The sequence below is a fragment of the Salvelinus fontinalis genome, chromosome 38, assembly GCF_029448725.1.
Source record: "Salvelinus fontinalis isolate EN_2023a chromosome 38, ASM2944872v1, whole genome shotgun sequence".
In the NCBI taxonomy this organism is placed as follows: domain Eukaryota; kingdom Metazoa; phylum Chordata; class Actinopteri; order Salmoniformes; family Salmonidae; genus Salvelinus; species Salvelinus fontinalis.
The window spans coordinates 9,610,912-9,634,924 of NC_074702.1; the positions used below are offsets into that span (position 1 = coordinate 9,610,912).

General features: G+C 43.6%; 3 protein-coding genes across 3 annotated transcripts in view; 2 read left to right on the plus strand and 1 right to left on the minus strand.

Annotated features, from left to right (window-relative positions):
- Positions 1–10,022, plus strand: part of LOC129837717 (uncharacterized) — a gene marked incomplete in the record, with an annotated part of 47,640 nt that extends 37,618 nt beyond the window's left edge. The window contains 11 exon segments of the mRNA XM_055904107.1: positions 2,606–2,647; positions 2,851–2,901; positions 3,570–3,719; positions 3,887–3,997; positions 5,341–5,490; positions 5,778–5,915; positions 6,047–6,166; positions 6,450–6,582; positions 6,737–6,852; positions 7,044–8,620; positions 9,104–10,022. Coding sequence (XP_055760082.1) covers positions 2,606–2,647; positions 2,851–2,901; positions 3,570–3,719; positions 3,887–3,997; positions 5,341–5,490; positions 5,778–5,915; positions 6,047–6,166; positions 6,450–6,582; positions 6,737–6,852; positions 7,044–8,620; positions 9,104–9,314 — 2,799 coding nt within the window.
- Positions 10,023–10,058: 36 nt separating this feature from the next.
- On the minus strand, positions 10,059–13,562 carry LOC129837718 (lymphocyte activation gene 3 protein-like). Its single transcript, XM_055904108.1, has 8 exons — positions 13,354–13,562; positions 13,062–13,194; positions 12,438–12,646; positions 11,870–12,130; positions 11,415–11,720; positions 10,964–11,221; positions 10,507–10,628; positions 10,059–10,404 (listed from the first exon to the last, which is right to left on the minus strand). Exons 1-8 carry the CDS (start codon positions 13,394–13,396, stop codon positions 10,294–10,296), a joined length of 1,443 nt encoding a protein of 480 aa, XP_055760083.1. The 5' UTR covers positions 13,397–13,562; the 3' UTR covers positions 10,059–10,293.
- An 8,341-nt stretch (positions 13,563–21,903) lies between these two features.
- On the plus strand, positions 21,904–23,991 carry LOC129837612 (39S ribosomal protein L51, mitochondrial-like). Its single transcript, XM_055903913.1, has 4 exons — positions 21,904–22,123; positions 22,426–22,514; positions 22,807–22,914; positions 23,442–23,991. The coding sequence occupies exons 2-4, from the start codon at positions 22,433–22,435 to the stop codon at positions 23,636–23,638; spliced, it is 387 nt and encodes a 128-aa protein (XP_055759888.1). The 5' UTR covers positions 21,904–22,123; positions 22,426–22,432; the 3' UTR covers positions 23,639–23,991.
- The last annotated feature ends 22 nt before the right edge of the window (positions 23,992–24,013 follow it).

Consider the following 24,013-nt stretch of genomic DNA (forward strand, 5'->3'; position numbering starts at 1 on the left):
TCTCTCTCCCTACCTTTTACAACATATCTCTTTCTCCCACCCTTTCTCTCTCCCTACCTTTTACAACATATCTCTTTCTCCCACCCTGTCTCTCTCTCCCTACCTTTTACAACATATCTCTTTCTCCCTCTCTCTCTCTCTCCCTACCTTCTACAACATATCTCTTTCTCCCACCCTCTCTCTCTCTCCCTACCTTTTACAACATATCTCTTTCTCCCACCCTCTCTCTCTCTCTCCCTACCTTTTACAACATATCTCTTTCTCCCACCCTGTCTCTCTCTCCCTACCTTTTACAACATATCTCTTTCTCCCACCCTCTCTCTCTCTCCCTACCTTTTACAACATATCTCTTTCTCCCACCCTCTCTCTCTCTCTCTCTCCCTACCTTCTACAACATATCTCTTTTTCCCACCCTCTCTCTCTCTCCCTACCTTTTACAACATATCTCTTTCTCCCACCCTCTCTCTCTCCCTACCTTTTACAACATATCTCTTTCTCCCACCCACCCTCTCTCTCTCTCCCTACCTTTTACAACATATCTCTTTCTCCCACCCTGTCTCTCTCTCCCTACCTTTTACAACATATCTCTTTCTCCCACCCTCTCTCTCTCCCTACCTTTTACAACATATCTCTTTCTCTCTCTCTCTCTCTCTCCTTACCTTTTACAACATATCTCTTTCTCCCACCCTCTCTCTCTCCCTACCTTTTACAACATATCTCTTTCTCCCACCCTCTCTCTCTTCCTACCTTTTACAACATATCTCTTTCTCCCACCCTCTCTCTCTCCCTACCTTTTACAACATATCTCTTTCTCCCACCCTCTCTCTCTCTCCCTACCTTTTACAACATATCTCTTTCTCCCACCCTCTCTCTCTCCCTACCCTTTACAACATATCTCTTTCTCCCTCTCTCTCTCTCCTTACCTTTTACAACATATCTCTTTCTCCCACCCTCTCTCTCTCTCCTTACCTTTTACAACATATCTATTTCTCCCTCCCTCTCTCTCTCTCTCCCTACCTTTTACAACATATCTATTTCTCCCTCCCTCTCTCTCTCTCTCCCTACCTTTTACAACATATCTATTTCTCCCTCTCTCTCTCTCTCTCTCTCCCTACCTTTTACAACATATCTCTTTCTCCCACCCTCTCTCTCCCTTTCTTTTACAACATATCTCTTTCTCCCATCCTCTCTCTCTCTCTCCCTACCTTTTACAACATATCTCTTTCTCCCTCTCTCTCTCTCTCCCTACCTTTTACAACATATCTCTTTCTCCCACCCTCTCTCTCTTTTTCCCTACCTTTTACAACATATCTCTTTCTCCCACCCTCTCTATCTCTCCCTACCTTTTACAACATATCTCTTTCTCCCACCCTCTCTCTCTCTCCCTACCTTTTACAACATATCTCTTTCTCCCACCCTCTCTCTCTCTCTCCCTACCTTTTACAACATATCTCTTTCTCCCACCCTCTCTCTCTCCCAACCTTTTACAACATATCTCTTTCTCCCACCCTGTCTCTCTCTCCCTACCTTTTACAACATATCTCTTTCTCCCTCTCTCTCTCTCTCCCTACCTTTTACAACATATCTCTTTCTCCCACCCTGTCTCTCTCTCCCTATCTTTTACAACATATCTCTTTCTCCCTCTCTCTCTCTCTCTCTCCCTACCTTTTACAACATATCTCTTTCTCCCACCCTCTCTCTCTCTCCCTACCTTTTACAACATATCTCTTTCTCCCACCCTCTCTCTCTCTCTCCCTACCTTTTACAACATATCTCTTTCTCCCACCCTCTCTCTCTCTCCCTACCTTTTACAACATATCTCTTTCTCCCACCCTCTCTCTCTCTCCCTACCTTTTACAACATATCTCTTTCTCCCACCCTCTCTCTCTCTCCCTACCTTTTACAACATATCTCTTTCTCCCACCCTGTCTCTCTCTCCCTATCTTTTACAACATATCTCTTTCTCCCTCTCTCTCTCTCTCTCCCTACCTTTTACAACATATCTCTTTCTCCCTCTCTATCTCTCCCTACCTTTTACAACATATCTCTTTCTCCCAGCCTCTCTCTCTCTCCCTACCTTTTACAACATATCTATTTCTCCCACCCTCTCTCTCCCTCTCTCCCTACCTTTTACAACATATCTCTTTCTCCCACCCTCTCTCTCCCTCTCTCCCTACCTTTTACAACATATCTCTTTCTCCCACCCTCTCTCTCTCTCCCTACCTTTTACAACATATCTCTTTCTCCCACCCTCTCTCTCTCTCCCTACCTTTTACAACATATCTCTTTCTCCCACCCTCTCTCTCTCCCTACCTTTTACAACATATCTCTTTCTCCCACCCACCCTCTCTCTCTTTCTCCCTACCTTTTACAACATATCTCTTTCTCCCACCCTGTCTCTCTCTCCCTACCTTTTACAACATATCTCTTTCTCCCACCCTCTCTCTCTCCCTACCTTTTACAACATATCTCTTTCTCCCACCCACCCACCCTCTCTCTCTCTCTCTCTCTCCCTCTCTCTCTCTCTCTCTCTCTCTCTCTCTCTGATCAGATGATGTGTAAGACCCAGAGGCACCAACAGGAGGCGCTGTGGGAGTTGGTCCATACTGAGCTCACCTACATCAACAAGCTCACTGTTGTCGCTGACGTAAGACATACAGACAGACAGACACCCTGCTCTCATTACTCTCATTACTGAAAACGTATCAATGTCTTTCAGTGACATGTCCATAACAACCAGTGACTATTCATAATAGAAATATGATAATAGTAACTGTTATCTGTATAGCATCTTTTATTGTAATGTCATTTTTCAATGCCCGTGTTTGTTTGTGTCATTGTGTTTCTCAGTTGGTGATGGCAGCTCTTACCAACCTGCACCAGCATGGATTCCTCTTAGAGGTCAGTCTATATGAGCTGGGTTCTCATTTACAGGGTTTTCTGTAGGGAACATTTTCTCTAGAACTCACTCTCTGGTCTTTGGGCCTGTCTGTGTTTCCCGGCTGACCACTCAAATAGATGTGTTGCAATGAACTAAGAATGTGCTTTTGAGCTGGATCTTGCATGATCTGACTGGGATCAGGTGTGTGTGCTTTCATGAATGACTTTGACCTTTGGTTGAATTTGAAACCAGTATACAGTTCAAGGGCAGGCCCTTGGGCCTAGTTGAAGCCGACTGCAGTAGTACAACATACTGTACATACTGCTGAGCTGACATACTAACATACTGAGAACATCTGCTCTATCTGACACAGAACACACCAGAGCAGATGGAACATTCAGCTCAATAACAGAATGTTAGATACTTTCCACATTCTCAGCAGGAATTATCTGAGAATGTGGGGGAGTGAGTTCTGCAGAGTTCTACAGCTAGACACTGCAGCTTTGTCAAACAATTACCCTCTTCATCTTTTTTTATCACAAAAGGTCTACAACTATCATATATTTGTATTGACTTTAGACAACCACAAACTTCAACACATACTGACAAGAGGTGTTGGGTAGATTGTAGGTTCAAAATCAAGAAAGCAGTATCATCACCCTCTTTTTCCTGTCCCTCTCTTCTTCAGGTGACACCTGAGAACCTCTTCTCCAACCTTCCCTCTATCCTCAGCGCCCACCGGCTCTTCTGGCAGGAAGTGATGTATCCCATGTTACAGGAAGTCCGCAGGACGGGGAAGCCCTTTGACCCCATGGGGTTAGAGGCAGGATGCCTGCAGGTACAGTACTGACTGTCAATCACATCTAGTATCAGAGTCACATATGGGATGAAAGTATAAGGGTCAAACGGGGGTGAAAGGAAGGAATGGAAACATGGATCATGAGTTTAAAACATGTTTATTTACAGCAATCTTTGTCTAATCCCATCCCCACCCTCTGTCTGTAGTTCCCTGAGCGATTCTCCACCTATCTGCACTACTGTTGTAAGGAGGAGAGCACAGTGGAGTTTACGAGCAAACTGACAGACACCAACCTGCACTTCCACACCTACTTAATGGTGAGTTAAACACACGCACACACAAACACACACAAACACATTTTTTATACTTTATTTGAATCCATAAATCATAATTCATACAAACATCTCAGGACAAGGATACTTGGACACCTAGGGAAACAGATAGCACCTTCTTCTTCACACAGCAAGGCTGCCCATGACTGCTGACACAGAGCAGTACCTCGCTATCAGCTTCGTCTTATGTAGGCCTGCTATCTGAAGTCCAGGTACTGTCAGCCTGTGAACATGGCAGAGACTACCCAATATCACCGTAGCAAGCATGCACTGTTACGAGGCTGTTCAGGAGTGACACGAGGGGCTGGTATTTAAGCAGCTTGTCAGAAAAGGACTGCTCCATGTAGTAGTCCAATGAGCAGCCCACCTCCAGAATCAGCCCCTCCCTCTGGCCTCCCCCACAACAACAATATCTGGCTTATTCGCCAGACAAGAAAACACATGATCATCAACATCAAACCAGCCTCCTCTGCAAAGAGAATGTTTGTGTATGTGTTCGGTTGGTGACTCCACTTGTCTCACCTCCGTAGCCACCAGGTCAACAAGGCGGTCATGTCTAGGTCATGTCTCAGTATAAACAGAAACCATTAACAACATGTGCAACAGACTCCTTTACGTTTACCTCAGGGTGGAAAACACAGAAGGGATCATGGTTTGCAGGGTACCAGAGAGCTAGGTTGTATTTTGTTGGTAGAACTCGCCTTAACAGTAAAGGTGAGAATGTCCTTGCCAATAGCAGTATTATGGTACATGGAATGGGAGACAGAAACAAACCCACACACACCACTTCATACACAAGCCCACTTCTTGTTTACGTGTTGCATGCACACCCTTTCACTCTCACCCAAAGTCACTCTGCGTCACACATACGGTTCTCCAAACTACCCTTCATTACGGTAACACAGTCTGGAACATCAGTGAATTGAGTCATAGCAGCCGCAGAACTTCTTCTGTTATTGATCTAGTGGTTTTGATGATCACCATATCCAGGCCTTCTGTTATTGGTAATATCCTGAAGGCCAAACACTTGTTACACCAACGCCCTGACCTAATGACTCAGAGAGCCTAGCCTGCACATTGTCTTCTTAAAGGTTAGAACGTGTCTTTGGCTGTTTTTTGCTGTCTAAGCACTTTTACAGCTTGTTCAAAGAATCTCCATTATGAGTTTTGCGAGCTTTTGAATTTGTCCACTACTATGTAACAGTATTTTTTCATGCACAGTAACAACACTGTATTTACATGAGTTCTACCGAAGCCATAACTTTGGGTATAAGGTCTAGAGAGACTACTAGACTACTACAAATGAATGTTTTTCTCCATGTCCATAGTGGGTGGAGACACACCCCCAGTGTGAGCGGATGCGTCTGGGAGATATGCAGGCCAAACCCATCCAGAGGATCACCAAGTACCCCCTGCTGCTGAAGGCTGTCCTCAAGACCACCCAGGCTCCCCACACACAGCACATACTCAGGGGCATGGTGAGTGAAGAGCTAGCCTTTTAAATCAATGCGTTTTAATTCAGTTTGTCAGGCCTGAGGCTGTTCATGTTCATTAGAAAAGGAAGTTACGCGTTCCAGCTAATTGCCTCTACTAGTAATAGATGAAAAGGCAAATTAAGGAAATATCTCTGTCCCACACACACACACTCTCCCTGTTTCTCTCTCTCTCACTCTCTTTCTCTCACTCACTCTCTCTTTTCTTTCTCTATCTATCTATCTCTCTCTTTCTATCTATCTATCTCTCCCTATCCCTCTCTCTCCTCCAGTTGGCCTGTGTTAATGGGTTTCTGGACAGCATCAATGACTACTTGAGGCTTAAGGATGAGGAGCTGGCCCTCTCGCTCTCCGCCCAGAAGATAGAGGGATACGACGTGATGGAGGGGATGAATGAGGAAATTGACAAGGTGAAAGACAGAAGAAAAACCTTTCTATGAACAGAGTACAGGATAGGAAACTACACCAACCCTAGAAAACGATATAGATACTGTAATGTGTGATGCAGACAGTATGTAGTCAATGTTGATGTCATCCACAGCATGTCAGAGAGTTCTGCAGTTTTGATTTGACGTGCCCTGTCAGAGGGGTGGGTCCTGGGGTCATACGCAAGCTGCTATTGGAGGAGACCCTGAAGATCAGAGGAAGGAAGGATCACAAGGTAGGTTGAGTGACAGAATCTCACTCTGTTCCAGTGAAACATTGACTTCCATGTAGAGGATTCTTCCTAATATTATCATCTCATGAGCACAGACTTTGATTATAACTACTTTGAGGAAAAATGTACTTACTACGACTGTGATGTGTGGTTATCTCACCTAGCTATCTTAAGATGAATGCACTAACTGTAAGTTGCTTTGAAAAAGAGCATCTGCTAAATGATTAACATGTAAGATATAGATGTCATGTTTCTGTGGGCTTGTTGCGACTGTTGTGTGGTGAAGCTGGAGGTGACAGCCCTGCTCTTCTCTGACGTGCTGCTGGTGACCAAGGTCCAGAAGAAGGCAGACAGACTGAAGGTAGTTCGCCCCCCGCTGGCCCTGGATAGAACACGCTGTGACACACTCAAAGATGGCTGTAAGTACAGTCATTGACCATACAGTACATATCCCAGAAGTGGAAAGATGAAACGTTGCTCTGTCTCTTGCTACAGAGACCATTTGTAGAGTTTTAAATGACAGTTCTCTCTTTATCTCTCCCTCTCTTCCTCACCCCTCTCTCCATCTCCCAGGTTCGTTTGTGGTGGTGGAGGTGAGTGTTCTGGGCTGTGCGGCGAATGTCTATATCTTCTCCACCTCCAGCCCAGAGAGCTGCTCTACATGGGTCTTCACTATCCACAAGGCACAGGTAAACAGACAGAAAAATACTGACTAAAATGGTAATGACATGATTTATTGTAGTTACCTTTTGGTCTCTTTGGTATTAAATCAATGAATGAATGATTAAATGTACAATGTACATAATGTATAACATACAGTGATATCGATGCTATCGATGCTCTCCTCTTATCCCTCTTTCTTTCTTCCATTAATTGACAGGAAACACTGCAGGGCCTGAAAGAGACAGAGGCCAGCAGACGACTGCAGACCAAACAGAGAGACCTACAGCTACAGGAACAGGCCACACCCCCTACAGAGCCCAAGATGACCATTGAGGAATCAGTAGATCAGCCTCCTGACCAATCAGAAGCACAGAGCCCTTTTTCTTTGGAGGTGAAACCTGTTGAGGAACTCCTCATCCAATCAGTGAATGGGACATTGGTGTCCATAGCAACAGAGGCGGAACAACCAACTCAGGAACCAGTGCACTATAAAGATGCAATGTTGCCAGGACAACCACGCAAGCTCAGTGACATTCATAACCAATCATTTGCAGGCGGGGTAATGAAAAAGGGGCAAGGAGGTGGCAGGGTCAGGGATGAGGTTATGATGCCAGAGGCAAGGGTGAGCGAGGTCGGAGACATCAACCAATGGGAGGAGGGGATTGAGTCCAGGGGGATTAAAGAACGAAGGGTGACCTGGACCCATTCCAGACAGTCTAACTCTCTACCTCGAGTGGCAACAGAAACCTTTCAACCCAAACCCAACGGGCCGCACAACATGTTGCTAGGCGGATATCCTAACATACGACACCAATCCAGCACCTTCCTACTTTCTCCATGCAGGGAAAACAATGAAAGGGTTTCTATCACTATTAGTCAAATGGAATCCCAAGGATTGCTCTCACAGGGAGGACGAGCCACATCCACACGGAGGAATTCTGCCCCCCAGTCAGTGGAGCAACAAGCCATGAGGAACTCGTGGCTCACCGAATCAGGAGAGCAGGAGGCTTTAGTGGAATCATGGAGGTTTTCTCGGAAGTTGAAATCACCACGGTTACGCAGGAGAAGGCCTATAAACATTGAGCAGACTGCTGCCCCTCAGATGTCACAAAGTGGGTCTGACAGCTCTGGGATGGCCCAGTCTGCGCCACGCACAACCTCTTCCTCCAACTCTGATTCAGACTGCAACCAGAAACTCAGAGGTTCCTACCAACACAACTCAGGTTCCTGCGGACAGAGCTCTGACTCTCACCTGGTACTCAAGCTGGGGTCCTTAAAGATGAACGGAGGGGTATTCTGGGACATGCCTGCAGAGAGAGAGTTCTCCCCAGAGCCCCACGCTTTCTCTAGGCCAGAGCTGCCTAAAGACACCCATGAAGAAAAAGAAAACACAGCAAAAAGCCCTAAGTTGAAGACTCAGAGGAGCGCGTCCATACCAGATATCGTCCTCCAAGAAGGATATAGTTCTCTTCTGACCTCAGCCAAGCCCTCCAACGCGCGAATAGCACACTCTCCCCCTCCTGGGTTGGATCCATACTTGCACCCCTCCCCTCTGGAGAGCATTTTGAACCGGGCCAAGGAGAGAAGAAAGGACAGAGGGAGAAGAAAGGGGAAATCTCCAACCTTCAGAACATGGGCTCTTCCTCCTTCTCCGTGTTTCTCCACCACTCCGTCCCAGTCGCCCAGTGAAGTGGATAGAGAGACTGAGCTGGTCAGGCGGCTGGCCCCCAGTGTCAGTCAGGGATGGATAGAGGAGAGGGTGGACGGAGATGAGAAGGAGGAGAAGAAGAGCAGGTGAGTTTTACATCAAAACTCAGTTGGATATAAAAGAAAAGAACGTCTTCAAAGTATGCTTAATCAGTTTGAAGATTCATCTATTGAAATGACTCAGTCAGATAGGTGTGGGTGGCTGATGGCCACTATGGAACAGTTTCATTCTGGGTTATTTTATCACTCTACCTACTGGGCTGATTACCATGTAGTGTAGGATCACTCTATGTTCAAATCATTATTCTTGGAAGTTGCATTTACTGTCATAACCATGACATGCCACCCGTAACCATGTTTCATGTCATGACAACCATGTCATCATAACCAATCTAGCCTGATCACCAGATTGGTGTCCACTTTAGCCAACTCCTTTGTTAATGTCACGCCAAACATTCCAGTGAACGACATGGAAGGAGACCAAAGCAGAAACAAATCTTGTGACTAAGCTATTTGCAATCCAACAAGTTTATCTCCATTGTAAAAGCTTTTTTCCCCTCTCTCTTCTAGCCCCGCCTTCCCTGATAGCGCCAGGACTGATTGGCCAGGCTGGTGCTTTGAAGCTGATGAGGTCCTGGATCAGCTGACCCCAGAGGACAGTGGCGTTGGTGTTGATGAGGAGTGGTGGGAAGCGGCTGAGGTGGGGATCAGCCAAACTTTGACCTTGAGAGACTTCCAGCGAATCGGCACGCATGAGGACGGGACGATTAGTCAGGTGTAGTTCTGCATAGGCTACTGGGAGTCCTTCATTCTCGAAGACTTTATCTGCACTTTATGGGGAATCATATGTCATTTGAGATTTTCACTGTGCCGGAGTGGACATATAACAACAGTGTGATACTTTTCCACAGCAAGATATTGATTGAGTGAGCTGATTGACACCAAATGTTTGATTTCAGTTTGTTGCATGGAATGTTTGTGAGTGATTTTGAGTTTGTGATTATGAGTCTGAGTGAACAGCAGAATAATTTTCTTCAACCTGCATAATGTTGTTAGAGCTACAGATGTAGGATCTTCATTTGATCACTCTTTTGTTGCTGAGGTTTTTTCCTGCAACGCTGGAATGCAGATGAGCTTTGTGATTTATGTAAATGGACTGAAAACCCGCACTAACACACGGTTATATTAACAATATTGCACTTTTCATGTAGCCTACTTTTGGCCAGCTTCAAGCAACATTATGAACTAAATGTTCAAATCCCGTTGCTGTAGCGTTCTTAAGATCCTACATCTGTAGACGCCTATACTGTCTTATACAAGTGTACTTTTTGATGTGGTGTCAGGTAACTGAAATGCTGTGTATACATAGAACGACGTGTTTCATTGAACTTAATTTGAGTTGTTAATTTATAAGAGTAACTGCATATTTGGTATTGTGACCCATTTGGGAGATTCATACTGATATATTGTAATAAAGAGATAGATTTAAACCAATGAAGTGTTTAGATAATTTTATTCTCAGTCATTCATTATATTACAAAAGTCTAATAGGTGGTTAAGGTGCCGGTAGTGAAAAATAAGGCATAGATATACAAAATCAGTCACATTTCAAATAAAAGATCAATCACATTTGTTTTGGTGAAAATATGAAAGAAACTGCTACAATTGTCTGCACTGAATTAATATGTACAAATACCACAATCTCCCAACTGATCGTAGACATGTCAAATGATTTCAAACGTCATATTGCAGAGTCTCCTCTATTTGGAGATCTCATCTTCTTTCACTCTGTTCCTCTCTCTGTCCTCTCTCTCGTTAGCAATGGTGTGAACAATGGTCTCCAGGGCAGGGTACAGCAGGATCAGCTTGCGCTGTAGAGGAGATTAAATAAGTATTACATAAACCTTTTCAAAACGTATTTTCCATGTCAACGTGGATTTAAGGAAAACACACACATCTGTAGTTGAACGTACCCTCCGATAGTTCCTGTACATCTGCACCAAGACCAACAGCAGCACCAAGAGGAAGAAACCCAGGCCGGCTACCACGGCAACATTACTGGAAGAACCTGTCTCATTATCTCCCATCAGACCATCTGATCAACCAAGACAGAACAAGGATACATTTGAGTTTACATCTGAGTCATTTAGCAGACGCTCTTATCCAGAGCAACTTACAGGAGCAATTAGAGTTGAGTGCCTTTCTCAAAGGGACATCGACAGATTTTTCACCAATCGGCTTGGGGATTCGAACGAGCGACCTTTCGGTTACTGGCACAATGCTCTTAACGACTAGGCTACCTTCCGCCCCTGTGTCTAATTATGACAAACGTTTTACATCTTGCTGATATTTGTTGCATTTGAAATGTGTCTACATCTACCTAGATCCATGCAAATAGACAGTGAATCAAAGTAGGCAGATAGGACTTACTCATCAGATGTAGGTGGTATGTCACGCTCCCCAGAGCTCCTTCTTTCCCGTGGAATCGACAAGCCCATTCGCCAGAGTTACTGTCTGTCACTCTGTTGATCCCCAGGACACTCCCTTTCTGGACGGAGCTCTCTGATTGGGTGCCATTGAGGTCATAGGTCACTCGAACCCACTCGTATTCAGTGACCTCGCTGGCATCGCTGAGGTGACAGGTCAGTGAGACTGGGGCCTTCTGGGTAGACGGTGAGTTGCTGAGCACTGAGTAGAGAGAACACACAGGATCATCATTAGCATTGTGATTGCTAATTCCAAAGCACCATTTTCACATCTCATCTCAAACATTTTACTTAAATGCTTGCCATTTTGCAGAAAGGGACAACTCACATTAGGCATTCAAATGAGGAGACTGCTACAATATCATACCATCATCCATTTTCTATGCCTGGCTCACCTTGGGCAGTCACCAGCTGCATCTCCCTGGTTACCCGGCGCCCCTCCACTGTCCCTGAGCACCTGTACCTGCCCCCGTCCCCCTGCCCCACTTGCACCACACCAACAGACCTGTCCCAGGGAGGGAGGGATAGCAGGGAGGACAGGTTGAAGGAGGGTGGGAGTGGGAGAGCAGAGCCAGAGGTGTCCAGTCTCTCCCAGACTGTGTCTGATGGGGTGAGTCCAGTGGAGAACACACAGGGGAGGGTGACAGCAGACCCCACCTCAGCATACACCTTGGCACTGGCACTGGAGGGGTTAACGATACCTGAGCGAGAGAAGAGACGGGGGAAGGTGATGGATAGGAGAGAAGGGAGAAAGACATAGAAAACTTAATATTAACCGTCTTCAATATATCAGCTGCATTTGAATGTTTTATTCCTTCCAAACATGACATCACTGTGTCTGAGCCCTCACCTCTCACTGTCAGGGCCGTGGTGGCCTTCCCTGGTTTCCTCCCTTTATGCACTACACAGCTCCAGTTACCCATCATGCCTGCAGATGCCTTGCTCTCCAAAACACTCGCCTGGTTCTTTGAAAGGACATAATCTGCACTGTCAGGGTCAACTCGCTTCTCGTTGAGCATCCAGCTCACTGTCGCCTCCTGTGGCCACGGAGAGACACTGCAAGTTATTGTCATTTTGTTGCCCTCCACTGGAGCAGGTGGGGAGATGGATACTGTGAAAGAAAGACATGGATAAGTAAGAGCAATGAGATGTTATTCATATTCACAGGTTTATGATATGTGTGACTGTATGATAAACAACAGATAAATATAGTTTTACCTTGTTATTAGAGCATGTAAATATCACTTTAAAATGACTGCAAATATCACTTTAAAATGACTGTAAATATCACTTAAAATGATGCAAATATCACTTTAAAATGATGCAAATATCACTTTAAAATGACTGTAAATATCACTGAAAGTAATTTAATTTTCACACAGTATTTCATATAGGTTACTGTTATTTTAGCTCCTTACCTTTGATGACCCTGAGGAGGATCCTCTTAGAGAGGTTTTTCTCGCCATCCTGCACCATGCAGGTGTACTTTCCGCTGTCCTCCTCCCTCACCTCCTTTATGTACAGGCTGTAGTCACCAGCTCCAACCTCTGAATGGGGGCATCGAACACGCTGGGCAGCTCCTATTCCCCAGTGCTCCAGTCCACTCTTTCCCTTTCTCCACACCGTCCTGAGAGAAAGAGGAAGAGATGCTAAGTTTGAAACATGACACTTGTATCGTACAGACATACAGATCAATAGCAATATATTGCTATGCTCTCCTATAGAACACTTTCAACACAGAACAGTGTATTAAGAGATCAAGAGAAAGAAAGACCAGGATAGAGAAAGATGAAAAGGGAATCTTTGAGGATATTGGAGTCACAGAGGTAGACAGAGACAGAGAGGATGAGAGAGATGAAAAGGGAATCTTTGAGGATATTGGAGTCACAGAGGTAGACAGAGACAGAGAGGATGAGAGAGATGAAAAGGGAATCTTTGAGGATATTGGAGTCACAGAGGTAGACAGAGACAGAGAGGATTAGAGAGATGAATAGGGAGAAGGAGAGCATGAAAGACATGGACCGAGAGAAAGGCAGTCGTACCCCTCAAGGTCCTTGCTCCAGAGAACGACGGCTGCAGAGGTGGAGGGAGAGCGACACACGCAGGGTAACACTGCCTGGGACCCTGCCTCTGCGAACATCTCAGTATACTCAGACAGACACTGACACCGACCCCCTGAACAAATACACATACTGTATGAATAAACACACATACACAATCCTCCATCCGTAGGTACACATCAAAGCATGTCATGACATTTCTTTAAATCAGTTTAAATTGCAACACATTTTAATTTAAAAAAACAATGACTACAGATCATCTGTAAGGTCTCACCTGTCACTAACAGGGATGTTCCCAAGAGGAGGAACTGCCACATGGTCTCTTCTTTTCTCTTTTTTCCTTTCTTCTGAAGTTTTGATCAACAGATTGTTGTTGCAAACCTAGCTTAGTATTTTCTCTCTGCGTCCCTCTTTGATCTCTTGCTGTTGTGTGTTTCTGTCAATTGGGGCTGGGTATATAAAGGCCTGTAGGTGTGAGTTGTGGGAAGAGGGAGGTGCCTAAGCAGGTAGTCCCTCTCCTGGTCATGTGACATGAGCAACGAGGCGGTCTTTGTTGCGGTTTGTGTCAGTCTCACTGACGCAACATGGAAACTGTCAGACAGCCACACAAACAGGGAATCCTACATGCTCCCTTCCACGGATTCTCTTTCTCCCTCCCCCTCTCTCTTTCCCCCCTCCCTCTCGCTCTCTCTCTCTCTCGCTCTCTCTCTCCCTCCCCTCTCTCTCTTTCTCCACCCCTCCTCTCTCTCTCCCCCTCCCCCTCCTCTCTCTCTCTTTTTCTCTCTCTCTCCCCCTTCACCCCTCCTTTATCTCTCTTTCCCTGCCCCTCTCTCTCTCCCTTTTCCCCCCCCTCTCCCCCCCTCTCTCTGCTCAAGTTCTGCAAAGTTGAATTTGATCTGTTACTCTACCTTTAATTACCTTACCTTGGTATAAAAACACTGTATTACAAAACATACATCATATCATCAGAAACATGCAGTACTGTAATACACAGTATTAATACACTGCTCAAAAAAATAAAGGGAACACTTAAACAACACAATGTAACTCCAAGTCAATCACACTTCTGTGATATCAAACTGTCCACTTAGGAAGCAACACTGATTGACAATAAATTTAACATGCTGTTGTGCAAATGGAATAGACAAAAGGTGGAAATTATAGGCAATTAGTAAGACACCCCCAAAAAAGGAATGGTTCGGCAGGTGGTGACCACAGACCACTTCTCAGTTCCTATGCTTCCTGGCTGATGTATTGGTCACTTTTGAATGCTGGCGGTGCTTTCACTCTAGTGGTAGCATGAGACGGAGTCTACAACCCACACAAGTGGCTCAGGTAGTGCAGCTCATCCAGGATGGCACATCAATGCGAGCTGTGACAAAAAGGTATGCTGTGTCTGTCAGCGTAGTGTCCAGAGCATGGAGGCGCTACCAGGAGACAGGCCACTACATCAGGAAACGTGGAGGAGGCCGTAGGAGGGCAACAACCCAGCAGCAGGACCGCTACCTCTGCCTTTGTGCAAGGAGGTGCACTGCCAGAGCCCTGCAAAATGACCTCCAGCAGGCCACAAATGTGCATGTGTCTGCTCAAACGGTCAGAAACAGACTCCATGAGGGTGGTATGAGGGCCCGACGTCCACAGGTGGGGGTTGTGCTTACAGCCCAACACCGTGCAGGACGTTTGGCATTTGCCAGAGAACACCAAGATTGGCAAATTCGCCACTGGCGCCCTGTGCTCTTCACAGATGAAAGCAGGTTCACACTGAGCACATGAGCACATGTGACAGACGTGACAGAGTCTGGAGACGCCGTGGAGAACGTTCTGCTGCCTGCAACATCCTCCAGCATGACCGGTTTGGCGGTGGGTCAGTCATGGTGTGGGGTGGCATTTCTTTGTGGGGCCGCACAGCCCTCCATGTGCTCGCCAGAGGAAGCCTGACTGCCATTAGGTACCGAGATGAGATCCTCAGACCCCTTGTGAGACCATATGCTGACACATGCACATTTGTGGCCTGCTGGAGGTCATTTTGCAGGGCTCTGGCAGTGCTACTCTTTGCACAAAGGCGGAGGTAGCGGTCCTGCTGCGGGGTTGTTGCCCTCCTAAGGCCTCCTCCACGTCTCCTGATGTACTGGCCTGTCTCCTGGTAGCGCCTCCATGCTCTGGACACTACGCTGACAGACACAGCAAACCTTCTTGCCACAGCTCGCATTGATGTGCCATCCTGGATGAGCTGCACTACCTGAGCCACTTGTGTGGGTTGTAGACTTCGTCTCATGCTACCACTAGAGTGAAAGCACCGCCAGCATTCAAAAGTGACCAAAACATCAGCCAGGAAGCATAGGAGCTGAGAAGTGGTCTGTGGTCACCACCTGCAGAACCATTCCTTTTTTGGGAGTGTCTTACTAATTGCCTATAATTTCCACCTTTTGTCTATTCCATTTGCACAACAGCATGTGAAATTTATTGTCAATCAGTGTTGCTTCCTAAGTGGACAGTTTGATATCACAGAAGTGTGATTGACTTGGAGTTACATTGTGTTGTTTAAGTGTTCCCTTTATTTTTTTGAGCAGTGTATTTATGTATTTCTACTCAGTGGAACTTACAGGAAGCACAGGGTTGCCGAAAGTGTGCACAATCTAACCACTGTATCCTTCCACATTGATCATCATGCAGTTCTCACTGCTGTAAGTTACCAGCTCACCAGCATACATGGGAGGACAGGGCCGGTTCCAGTAATGCAAGTCATTGAATGGTGGTTGGCTTTGTTTTGGTGGAGAATACATGATGATGATGATGATAGCGACTTCCATCTCCCTTTACGCCTCTCTCTTTCTCGCTCTCTGCCTCAGTCATACACGGCTATTCTGAAGCTTAGGGACAATATTTGAGTTTATAGCATCAGGTTCCCATCATACCACCTATACTGCTCTATAGTTTCAGACAGACAGACGGACGGACGGGCAGACGGACGGGCGGGCGGGCGGACGGATAGATGAAGTCGGAAGTTTACATACACTTAGGTTGGAGTCATTAAAACTTGTTTTTCAACCACTTCTCAAGTTTCTTGTTAACAAACTATAGATTTGGCAACTCGGTTAGGACATCTACTTTATGCATGACACAAGTCATTTTTCCAACAATTGTTAACAGACAGGTTGTTTCACTTTTAATTCACTGTATCACAATTCCAGTTGGTCAGAAGTTTACATACACCAAGTTGACTGTGCTTTTGAACAGCTTGGAAAATTCCAGAAAATTATGTCATGGCTTTATAAGCTTCTGAGAGGCTAATTGACATAATTTGAGTCAATTAGAGGTGTACCTGTGGATGTATTTCAAAGCCTACCTTCAAACTCAGTGCCTCTTTGCTTGATATCATGGGAAAATCAAAAGAAATCAGCCAAGAACTCAGAAAAATAAATTGTAGACCTCCACAAGTCTGGTTCATCCTTGGGAGCAATTTTCAAACACCTGAAGGTACCACGTTCATCTGTATAAACAATAGTACGCAAGTATAAACACCACTGGACCACGCAGCCATCATACCGCTCAGGAAGGAGACGCATTCTGTCTCCTAGAGATGAACGTACTTTGGTGTGAAAAGTGCAAATCAATCCCAGAACAACAGCAAAGAACCTTGTGAAGATGCTGAAGGAAACAGGTACAAAAGTATCTATATCCACAGTAAAACGAGTCCTTTATCGACATAACCTGAAAGGCCACTCAGCAAGGAAGAAGCCACTGCTCCAAAACCGCCATAAAAAAAGCCAGATACTTGCAAGCCGAAGAACACCATCCCAACCGTGTCCCAATGGCAGCATCATGTTGTGGCGGTGCTTTGCTGCAGGAGGGACTGGTGCACTTCACAAAATAGATGGCATCATGAGGATGGAAAATTATGTGGATATAGTGAAGCAACATCTCAAGACATCAGTCAGGAAGTTAAAGCTTGGTTGCAAATGGGTCTTCCAAATGGACAATGACCCCAAGCATACTTCCAAAGTTGTGGAGAAATGGCTTAAGGACAACAAAGTCAAGGTATTGGAGTGGCCATCACAAAGTCCTGACCTAAATACTATAGAACATTTGTGGGCGGAACTGAAAAAGTGTGTGTGAGCAGGGAGGCCTACAAACCTGACTCAGTTACACCAGCTTTGTCAGGAGGAATGGGCCAAAATTCACCCAACTTATTGTGGGAAGCTTGTGGAAGTCTACCCGAAACGTTTGACCCAAGTTAAACAATTTAAAGGCAATGCTACCAAATACTAATTGAGTGTATGTAAACTTCTGACCTACTGGGAATGTGATGAAATAAATAAAAGCTGAAATTAATCAGTCTCTCTACTATTATTCTGACCTTTCACATTCTTAAAATAAAGTGGTGATCCTAACTGACCTAAAACAGGGAATTTTTACTAGGATTAAATGTTAGGAATTGTGAAAAACTGAGTTTAAATGTATTTGGATGGATGGATGTATAGATGGATAGATATATGAAAATGTGTGGGTGAAGACCCAAGAGTTGTTTGTGGTCTTGTAGCTGCCATATTTTCACCTGGTTCAGACAGTTGTGAATCTCTCTGTGTTGGATACATCTTTTAATATTTTTATCTCATCTATCAACCCCCTCCCCCACTACTCTCTTCAAAACCTCAAAACATTTCCATGTAAACCTGTTGAAATCACAGGCTGTGTGTTTTTGGCCCACATTTGGTGGCTCAGTGAGTACATTGGGACCACAACCCCCGCCCCCTCCTTCTCTCTCTTTCTTGCTGGCTTTCGGGGTCTGTGAATCAGATTCGTGAGGTGGTCTTTCCTCCTGCTGATCTTTAAATGTACATACTGTATTTAAATCCACAGTTAGGCAGTGATGAGGGAAAGTCTTAAACAGACAGATGCCCCTCACATGGAAACAATAGATGACAATGAGGATGAAAAAATCCTACAGTATGCAAATCAACCTGAAGTCGGAAAATATTTCAACTAGATATCTTCAGTCTAAATTTTTCAACAGGATAACTCATCTGTTCCTGTCCCTCTCTCTCATCACGTCACATCACTCAATCTCGACCTCAATCCAGCACACTGATGTTACAAAACTATAGGAATTATAGTTCAAATCACTCTTAATTGTGCATAGCATTTTGATGTTGAATTTGGATTTGAATTAGCATTTTGTGTTTGGTCGATTTAAACTGGGCTCATATAGGCATACATCAAATAAATGAATCAAACTTTGAGCTGTGAAATATTTCAATACACTTCACTTCAGTGGACAGTGCACCAAGGAATGAAATTGGAATGAATGAATGAATGAATGAAAAATAGATTTTCGTGTCAAATTGCCAGTTGGTAATTAATTGACACATAAACAAACATTACAATAATTCACTGTGATAGTTCACTGATAATTTTTCTTCCGGTGTTCTCTGCAGTGTGCATCGCATAAAGAGTAAAAATAAAAAATATTCTAAATCAATACATAATAGTAAATAAGGTTATCCAAACAATAATTGTATCCCTAGATAATAACAAACAAACAAACATACATACATACATACATACATACATACATACATACATACATATACAAACAAATAAATACAGAAAAATGAAACAGAAGGCATTTGACCCCAGTCTGGCCATATCAGTAGGCTGATATGACCAGCCTTTTACTGGCAGCTGAGAGGAGGTGGATGAGTGATGAGATAAGCTACATTCTGTCTGTTGAAAGGATGTACAGAACCTTCAGAAAGTATCACACCCTTTGATTTTTTCCACATTTTGTTGTGTTACAAAGTGGGATTAAAATATATTTAATTGTGATTTTTTTGTCAATGATCTACCAAAAATACTCTAACATCAAAGTGAAAGGAGAATTCTAACATTTGGAAAAACAAATATGAAAGATAAGTATTCAACCCCTGAGTCAATACATGTTAGAATCACCTTTGGCAGAGATTACAGCTGTGACTCTTCCTGGGTAAGTCTCTAACAGCTTTCCACAACTGGATTGTGTAACAATTGCACATTATTCTTTTAAAAATTCTTCAAGCTCTGTCAAATTGTTTGTTGATCATTGAATACGTTTACATGCACACTAATAATTCTATATTAAACTGATTATGGCAGTAGGCCGAGTATGGCAATAGTCATGTAAACACTTTAACCAATCAATCAAACGTATTTATAAAGCCCTTTTTACATCAGCAGATGTCACAACGTGCTATACAGAAACCCAGCCTAAAACCCCAAACAGCAAGCAATACAGTAGAAGCACTGTGGCTAGGAAACACTCCCTAGAAAGGCAGGAACCTAGGAAGAAACCTAGAGAAAAACCAGGCTCTGAGGGGTGGCCAGTCCTCTTCTGGCTGTGCCGGGTGGAGATAGTACATGGCCATTAAGGCCAGATTGTTCTTCAAGATGTTCAAACTTTCATAGATGACCAGCATGGTCATTCAGAGGTCGAGACAGCAGGTGCGGTAGAGAGAGAGAGAGAGAGAGAGGTAGAACGTCCGGTGAACAGGTCAGGGTTCCATAGCCGCAGGCAGAACAGTTGAAACTGGAGCAGCAACATGACCAGGTGGACTTGGGACAGCTAGGAGTCATGAGGCCAGGTAGTCCTGAGGCATGGTGCTAGGGCTCAGATCCTCTGGGAGAGGAGGAAGAGAGAATTAGAGGGAGCACACTTAACTTCACACAGAACACTAGATAAGACAGGATAATTACACCAGATATAAAAGACTGACCCTATGCCCCAGCACATAGACTATTGCAGCATAGATACTGGAGGTAGGCAGGGAGGGGGTCGGGGGACACTGTTGACAGTGCATTAGAAAAGTATTCAGACCACTTGACTTTTTTAAAATGTTGTAAATGTTTTAAACAAACTATTATATTAATATGACTGTGCATGCAACTGTACACACTGCTAGACAACCATTTTCAGGTCTTGCCATAGATTTTCAAGCAGAATTAAGTCAAAACTGTAACCTGGTCACTCAGGAACATTCACTGTCTTCTTGGTAAGTAACTCCAGTGTAGATTTGGTCTTGTGTTTTAGGTTATTGTCCTGCTGAAAGGTAAATATTTAATCTCCCAGAGTCTGGTGGAAAGAACACTAAACCAGATTTTCCTCTAGAATTTGGCCTGTGCCTAGCTCCATTCCATTTATGTTTTATCCTGAAAAACTCCCCAGTACTTAACAATTACAAATGATTACATACCCATAACATGATGCAGCCTCCACTATGCTTGAAAATATGGAGAGTGGTACTCAGTAGTGTGTTGTGTTGGATTTGCTACAAACATAACACTTTGTATTCAGGACAACAAGTTAATTGCTTTGCCACATTTTTTTGCAGTATTACTTTGGTGCCTTGTTGCAAACAGGATGCATGTTTTTGAATATTTTTTATTCTGTACAGGTTTCCTTTTTTTCACTCTGTCAGTTAGGTTAGTATTGTGGAGTAATTACAATGTTGCTAATCCATCCTCAGTTTTCTCCTATCACAGCCATTAAACTCTGTAACTGTTTTAAAGTCACCATTGGCTTCATGGTGAAATCCCTGAGCTGTTTCCTACCTCTCCGGCAACTGAGTAGGAAGGACGCCAGTATATTTTTAGTGACTAGGTCTATTTATACACCATTCAAAGTGTAATTCATAACTTCACCATGTTCAAAGGGATATTCTTCAATGTCTGCTTCTTCTTCTTTTTATTCAGGCTGTAACACAACAAATCGTGGAAGAAATGTAGGGGTGTGAATACTTTCTGAAGGCACTGTATATTACATTTTTCAGTTCTGTTCATCTGATTTTTAATCCAGATGTTGAACCTGAAGGTCTACAGTACACTCAGTGGTGGAAAAAGTACCCAGTTGTCATACTTGAGTAAAAGCATAGATTCCTTAATAGAAAGTTACTAAAGTAAAAGTGAAAATCAGCCAGTAAAATACTTCTTGAGTAAAAGTATACAAGTATTTGGTTTTAAATATACTTAAGTATCAAAAGTAGAAGTATAAATAATTTAAAATTCCTTATATTAATCAAAACAAAGTGTATTTGTCACATGCACCGAATAAAACAGGTGCAGACCTTGCTGTGAAATGCTTACTTACAAACCCTTAACCAACAATGCAGTTAAGAAAAATAGAGTTAAGAAAATATTTACTAAATAAACTAAAGTAACATAATAAAATAACAATAACAAGGCAACAGTATATATAGGGGGTATAGGTACCTATAGTTATTATTGATAGAATATCTCCTCTGCCATATAACATGAGACATTCTTCATATAAAGATTCCAAAATGGCCTTTCCTATACATTGCACTTGTGCAAATGCTTTGTAAACCCGGCCCGTAGATTTGCCAAAACATGCAGCCCCCTGCAATATTATCACAACATCTGGGCGTGCATGAGTATCAGACGTCAATATAGGTGTAGGGCCATCAATGGAATGTTGTTATATTTTTAGTAATGTGTTTTTCATTTTAATTTTCCGCTGAAGGACACTGACGTCAAAGCAGAACTGAAAATTAGACCGAATTAATTTCTGCTGTGCTTGCTTCTTTGAAACAGATGCCTTATTCCATTCAGCTGTTTTTGTTATAGTAAGACTGAAACCAACACAACGTGTGAGTGTGTCTTCATAGTGTTTATACGTATGTGGTGTGGGGAAATGTATGAACGAATGTATCCACCTAGTGGATAAAATGTAGTCTACAGTAGTTCAGTTTGTAGACCTACAAAAAAATGACAGCCCTATGAACAGATAATTGTGATGCGGATGTTTAGGGGTTTTACGGTAAATGTGCGTTGCATCATGGGAATAATAGTAAAATGGAGGTGCCCGTATGGCATGCATGACTTTATACATGTCGACGCTTTAAAACGTGAATTTCGATTTGTCTATAGTTAATGAACAGCTATTAATGCGTCCCTTTGTTTTGTATTAGATTTTAATTATCATATTATATTTTAATTATCATATTAGCTTGACGAATAACGTTACAAGGTCATAAAGACGTGCAACGCTTTAGGTAAACATGGTCTTGCCTGTTTGCTACGCTAGCTGGCTGAGCTAGCTTAGCTAGGTTAACTTGTAGGCAAAGAGGAACAGATTTTTATTTTAGCTAACGTTACAGTAGCTACCTCTCTTGTTTTTGCAAACATTGTACGTAATATTACACTAGTAACTAGGTAAAGTTACTAGGCTGTAGCAATATGTTTGTCGTGTAGCTGTATGTGCTGTACTGTACATGTTCTTATTTAGTTATCTAGTAAGTTTTAGCTAGCTATTTTACCTTTCCACAATGACTGACGACCTCTGTGTGTATTTCAGGTGAGCCATGTCTCTGTTGAGAGGGTTGCTGAAGGCTGGGGTGTCTCTTTGCCACTCCACACTACAAACAACCAGACAGATAAGCACGGGTATGTGTATAATACATTGATATTCAGATGCAATGTTTTGTAGCTGCTGTAAATGTCATAAAATGCCTATTTTGCGTGCTCACAATTTTCCAACCAGGGCCCTGTGAATTTGATACCTCATACCAAGGCTATCTGTTTTAATGTGTGTACTACAAACAGGACACTGATACATTAGGTGTCATACAACCGTTGTTTATACTGTAGCATTAGTCATTATAGTTATTCTTGTCAATTTTACATTCTATTGGTACTGGAAGTAGCCCAGCTAATGAGATCAAAATGTGTGTTTCAGGTGTGTGCTGTCCAGTCCGTATGAATGCCATTCCTGAGCTGAAGAAGGTGGACAGGTGGACTGAGAAGAGGAGCATGTTTGGGGTTTATGACAACATAGGAATTTTAGGTAACTGGGAAGTTATCCGTTTCAAATCATAGCTCATTTGACCAGATGTCAAGACATTGAGTTGATGCATAACTTTAATATCTTTATGAAAGTGCTGCCCAGTCTCTTGGGACTCAAACCATTTCAGCAACATGACACTGTCCTCTGGACTAACTTAAAATCTACTCTTGGTTACCAGTTAGATATGAAAATGGACACATGCTGAAAATGTCACTTTTGCCCCGTGCTAAAAATGTAATGTAAGGCTTCTGCCATATTGCCAGTTGATACAAAATGGTACAGTGCTGTCTTTTTGGGGTTAAACCAATTTCAGCACCATGGCACTGTCCACAAGTAAAGCCCAATATACGAGGCTAAAGCCATTTCAGTTTCAGCAACATGCTGCTGTCCACAAGTGCTGTCCAGTTTCTATGGGGTTTGACCAATTTCAGCACCATTGCACTGTTCAGCAATACATAGACACGTGTCGAACTACACACACACTCTCCCCTATAACAGGCCTTACATCTCTAACACGTTGTCTGTAGGTGAATTCAACGCCCACCCTAAGGACCTGATCGTCGGACCGGTCTGGGTGAAGGGTTTCCGTGGCAACGAGCTGCAGCGTTTGACGAGGAAGAAAAGGATGGTAGGAGACAGGATGATGACGCAGGACAAACACGACATGGAGAAGAGGATCCGCTTCCTCTATCGACACTTCAACCGCTTTGGGAAACATCGCTGATCTGATCTGGGACTGAGCGGTCTGGCTAACAATGCTGAACTTCTACTGTACTAACAACCTGCCCACTGGACCACATTCAGACTCTAAAGAGAGAAATGTGCACTACTTAGTTGTGCCACTTAGATTTTAATTCAGCCCCTTATACCATTTGGTAGTCACCTTTTCTTATATCAATATTGGGGTAAGAGGAAGCTGATTGCACATTTTCTTTTAAGTTGACAGCTGGAAAATTGTTATGTTCTGGTAATTACTGATGTCCCCTTTAAGAATGGAGTATCCTTGGTCATGCGCAGTGTTGTTCTATGTTATTCTGGTGCTAACTGATTCCAGTAAAATGTGAAGCTCCAGTACCATTTCTTGTATTCAGAGTCTTTC

Excerpts from the sequence above, each read along its gene's own strand:
- LOC129837718 (XM_055904108.1), bottom strand. The coding sequence starts at position 13,396 with ATGTGGCAGTTCCTCCTCTTGGGAACATCCCTGTTAGTGACAG. Across the intron at positions 13,195-13,353 it reads AACATCCCTGTTAGTGACAG|GGGGTCGGTGTCAGTGTCTG; the intron begins GTGAGACCTTAC and ends GTATTTGTTCAG. Across the intron at positions 12,647-13,061 it reads TGGAGCAAGGACCTTGAGGG|GACGGTGTGGAGAAAGGGAA; the intron begins GTACGACTGCCT and ends TCTTTCTCTCAG.
- LOC129837612 (XM_055903913.1), top strand. The coding sequence starts at position 22,433 with ATGTCTCTGTTGAGAGGGTTGCTGAAGGCTGGGGTGTCTCTTTGCCAC. Across the intron at positions 22,515-22,806 it reads AACCAGACAGATAAGCACGG|GTGTGTGCTGTCCAGTCCGT; the intron begins GTATGTGTATAA and ends TGTGTGTTTCAG. Across the intron at positions 22,915-23,441 it reads TGACAACATAGGAATTTTAG|GTGAATTCAACGCCCACCCT; the intron begins GTAACTGGGAAG and ends CGTTGTCTGTAG.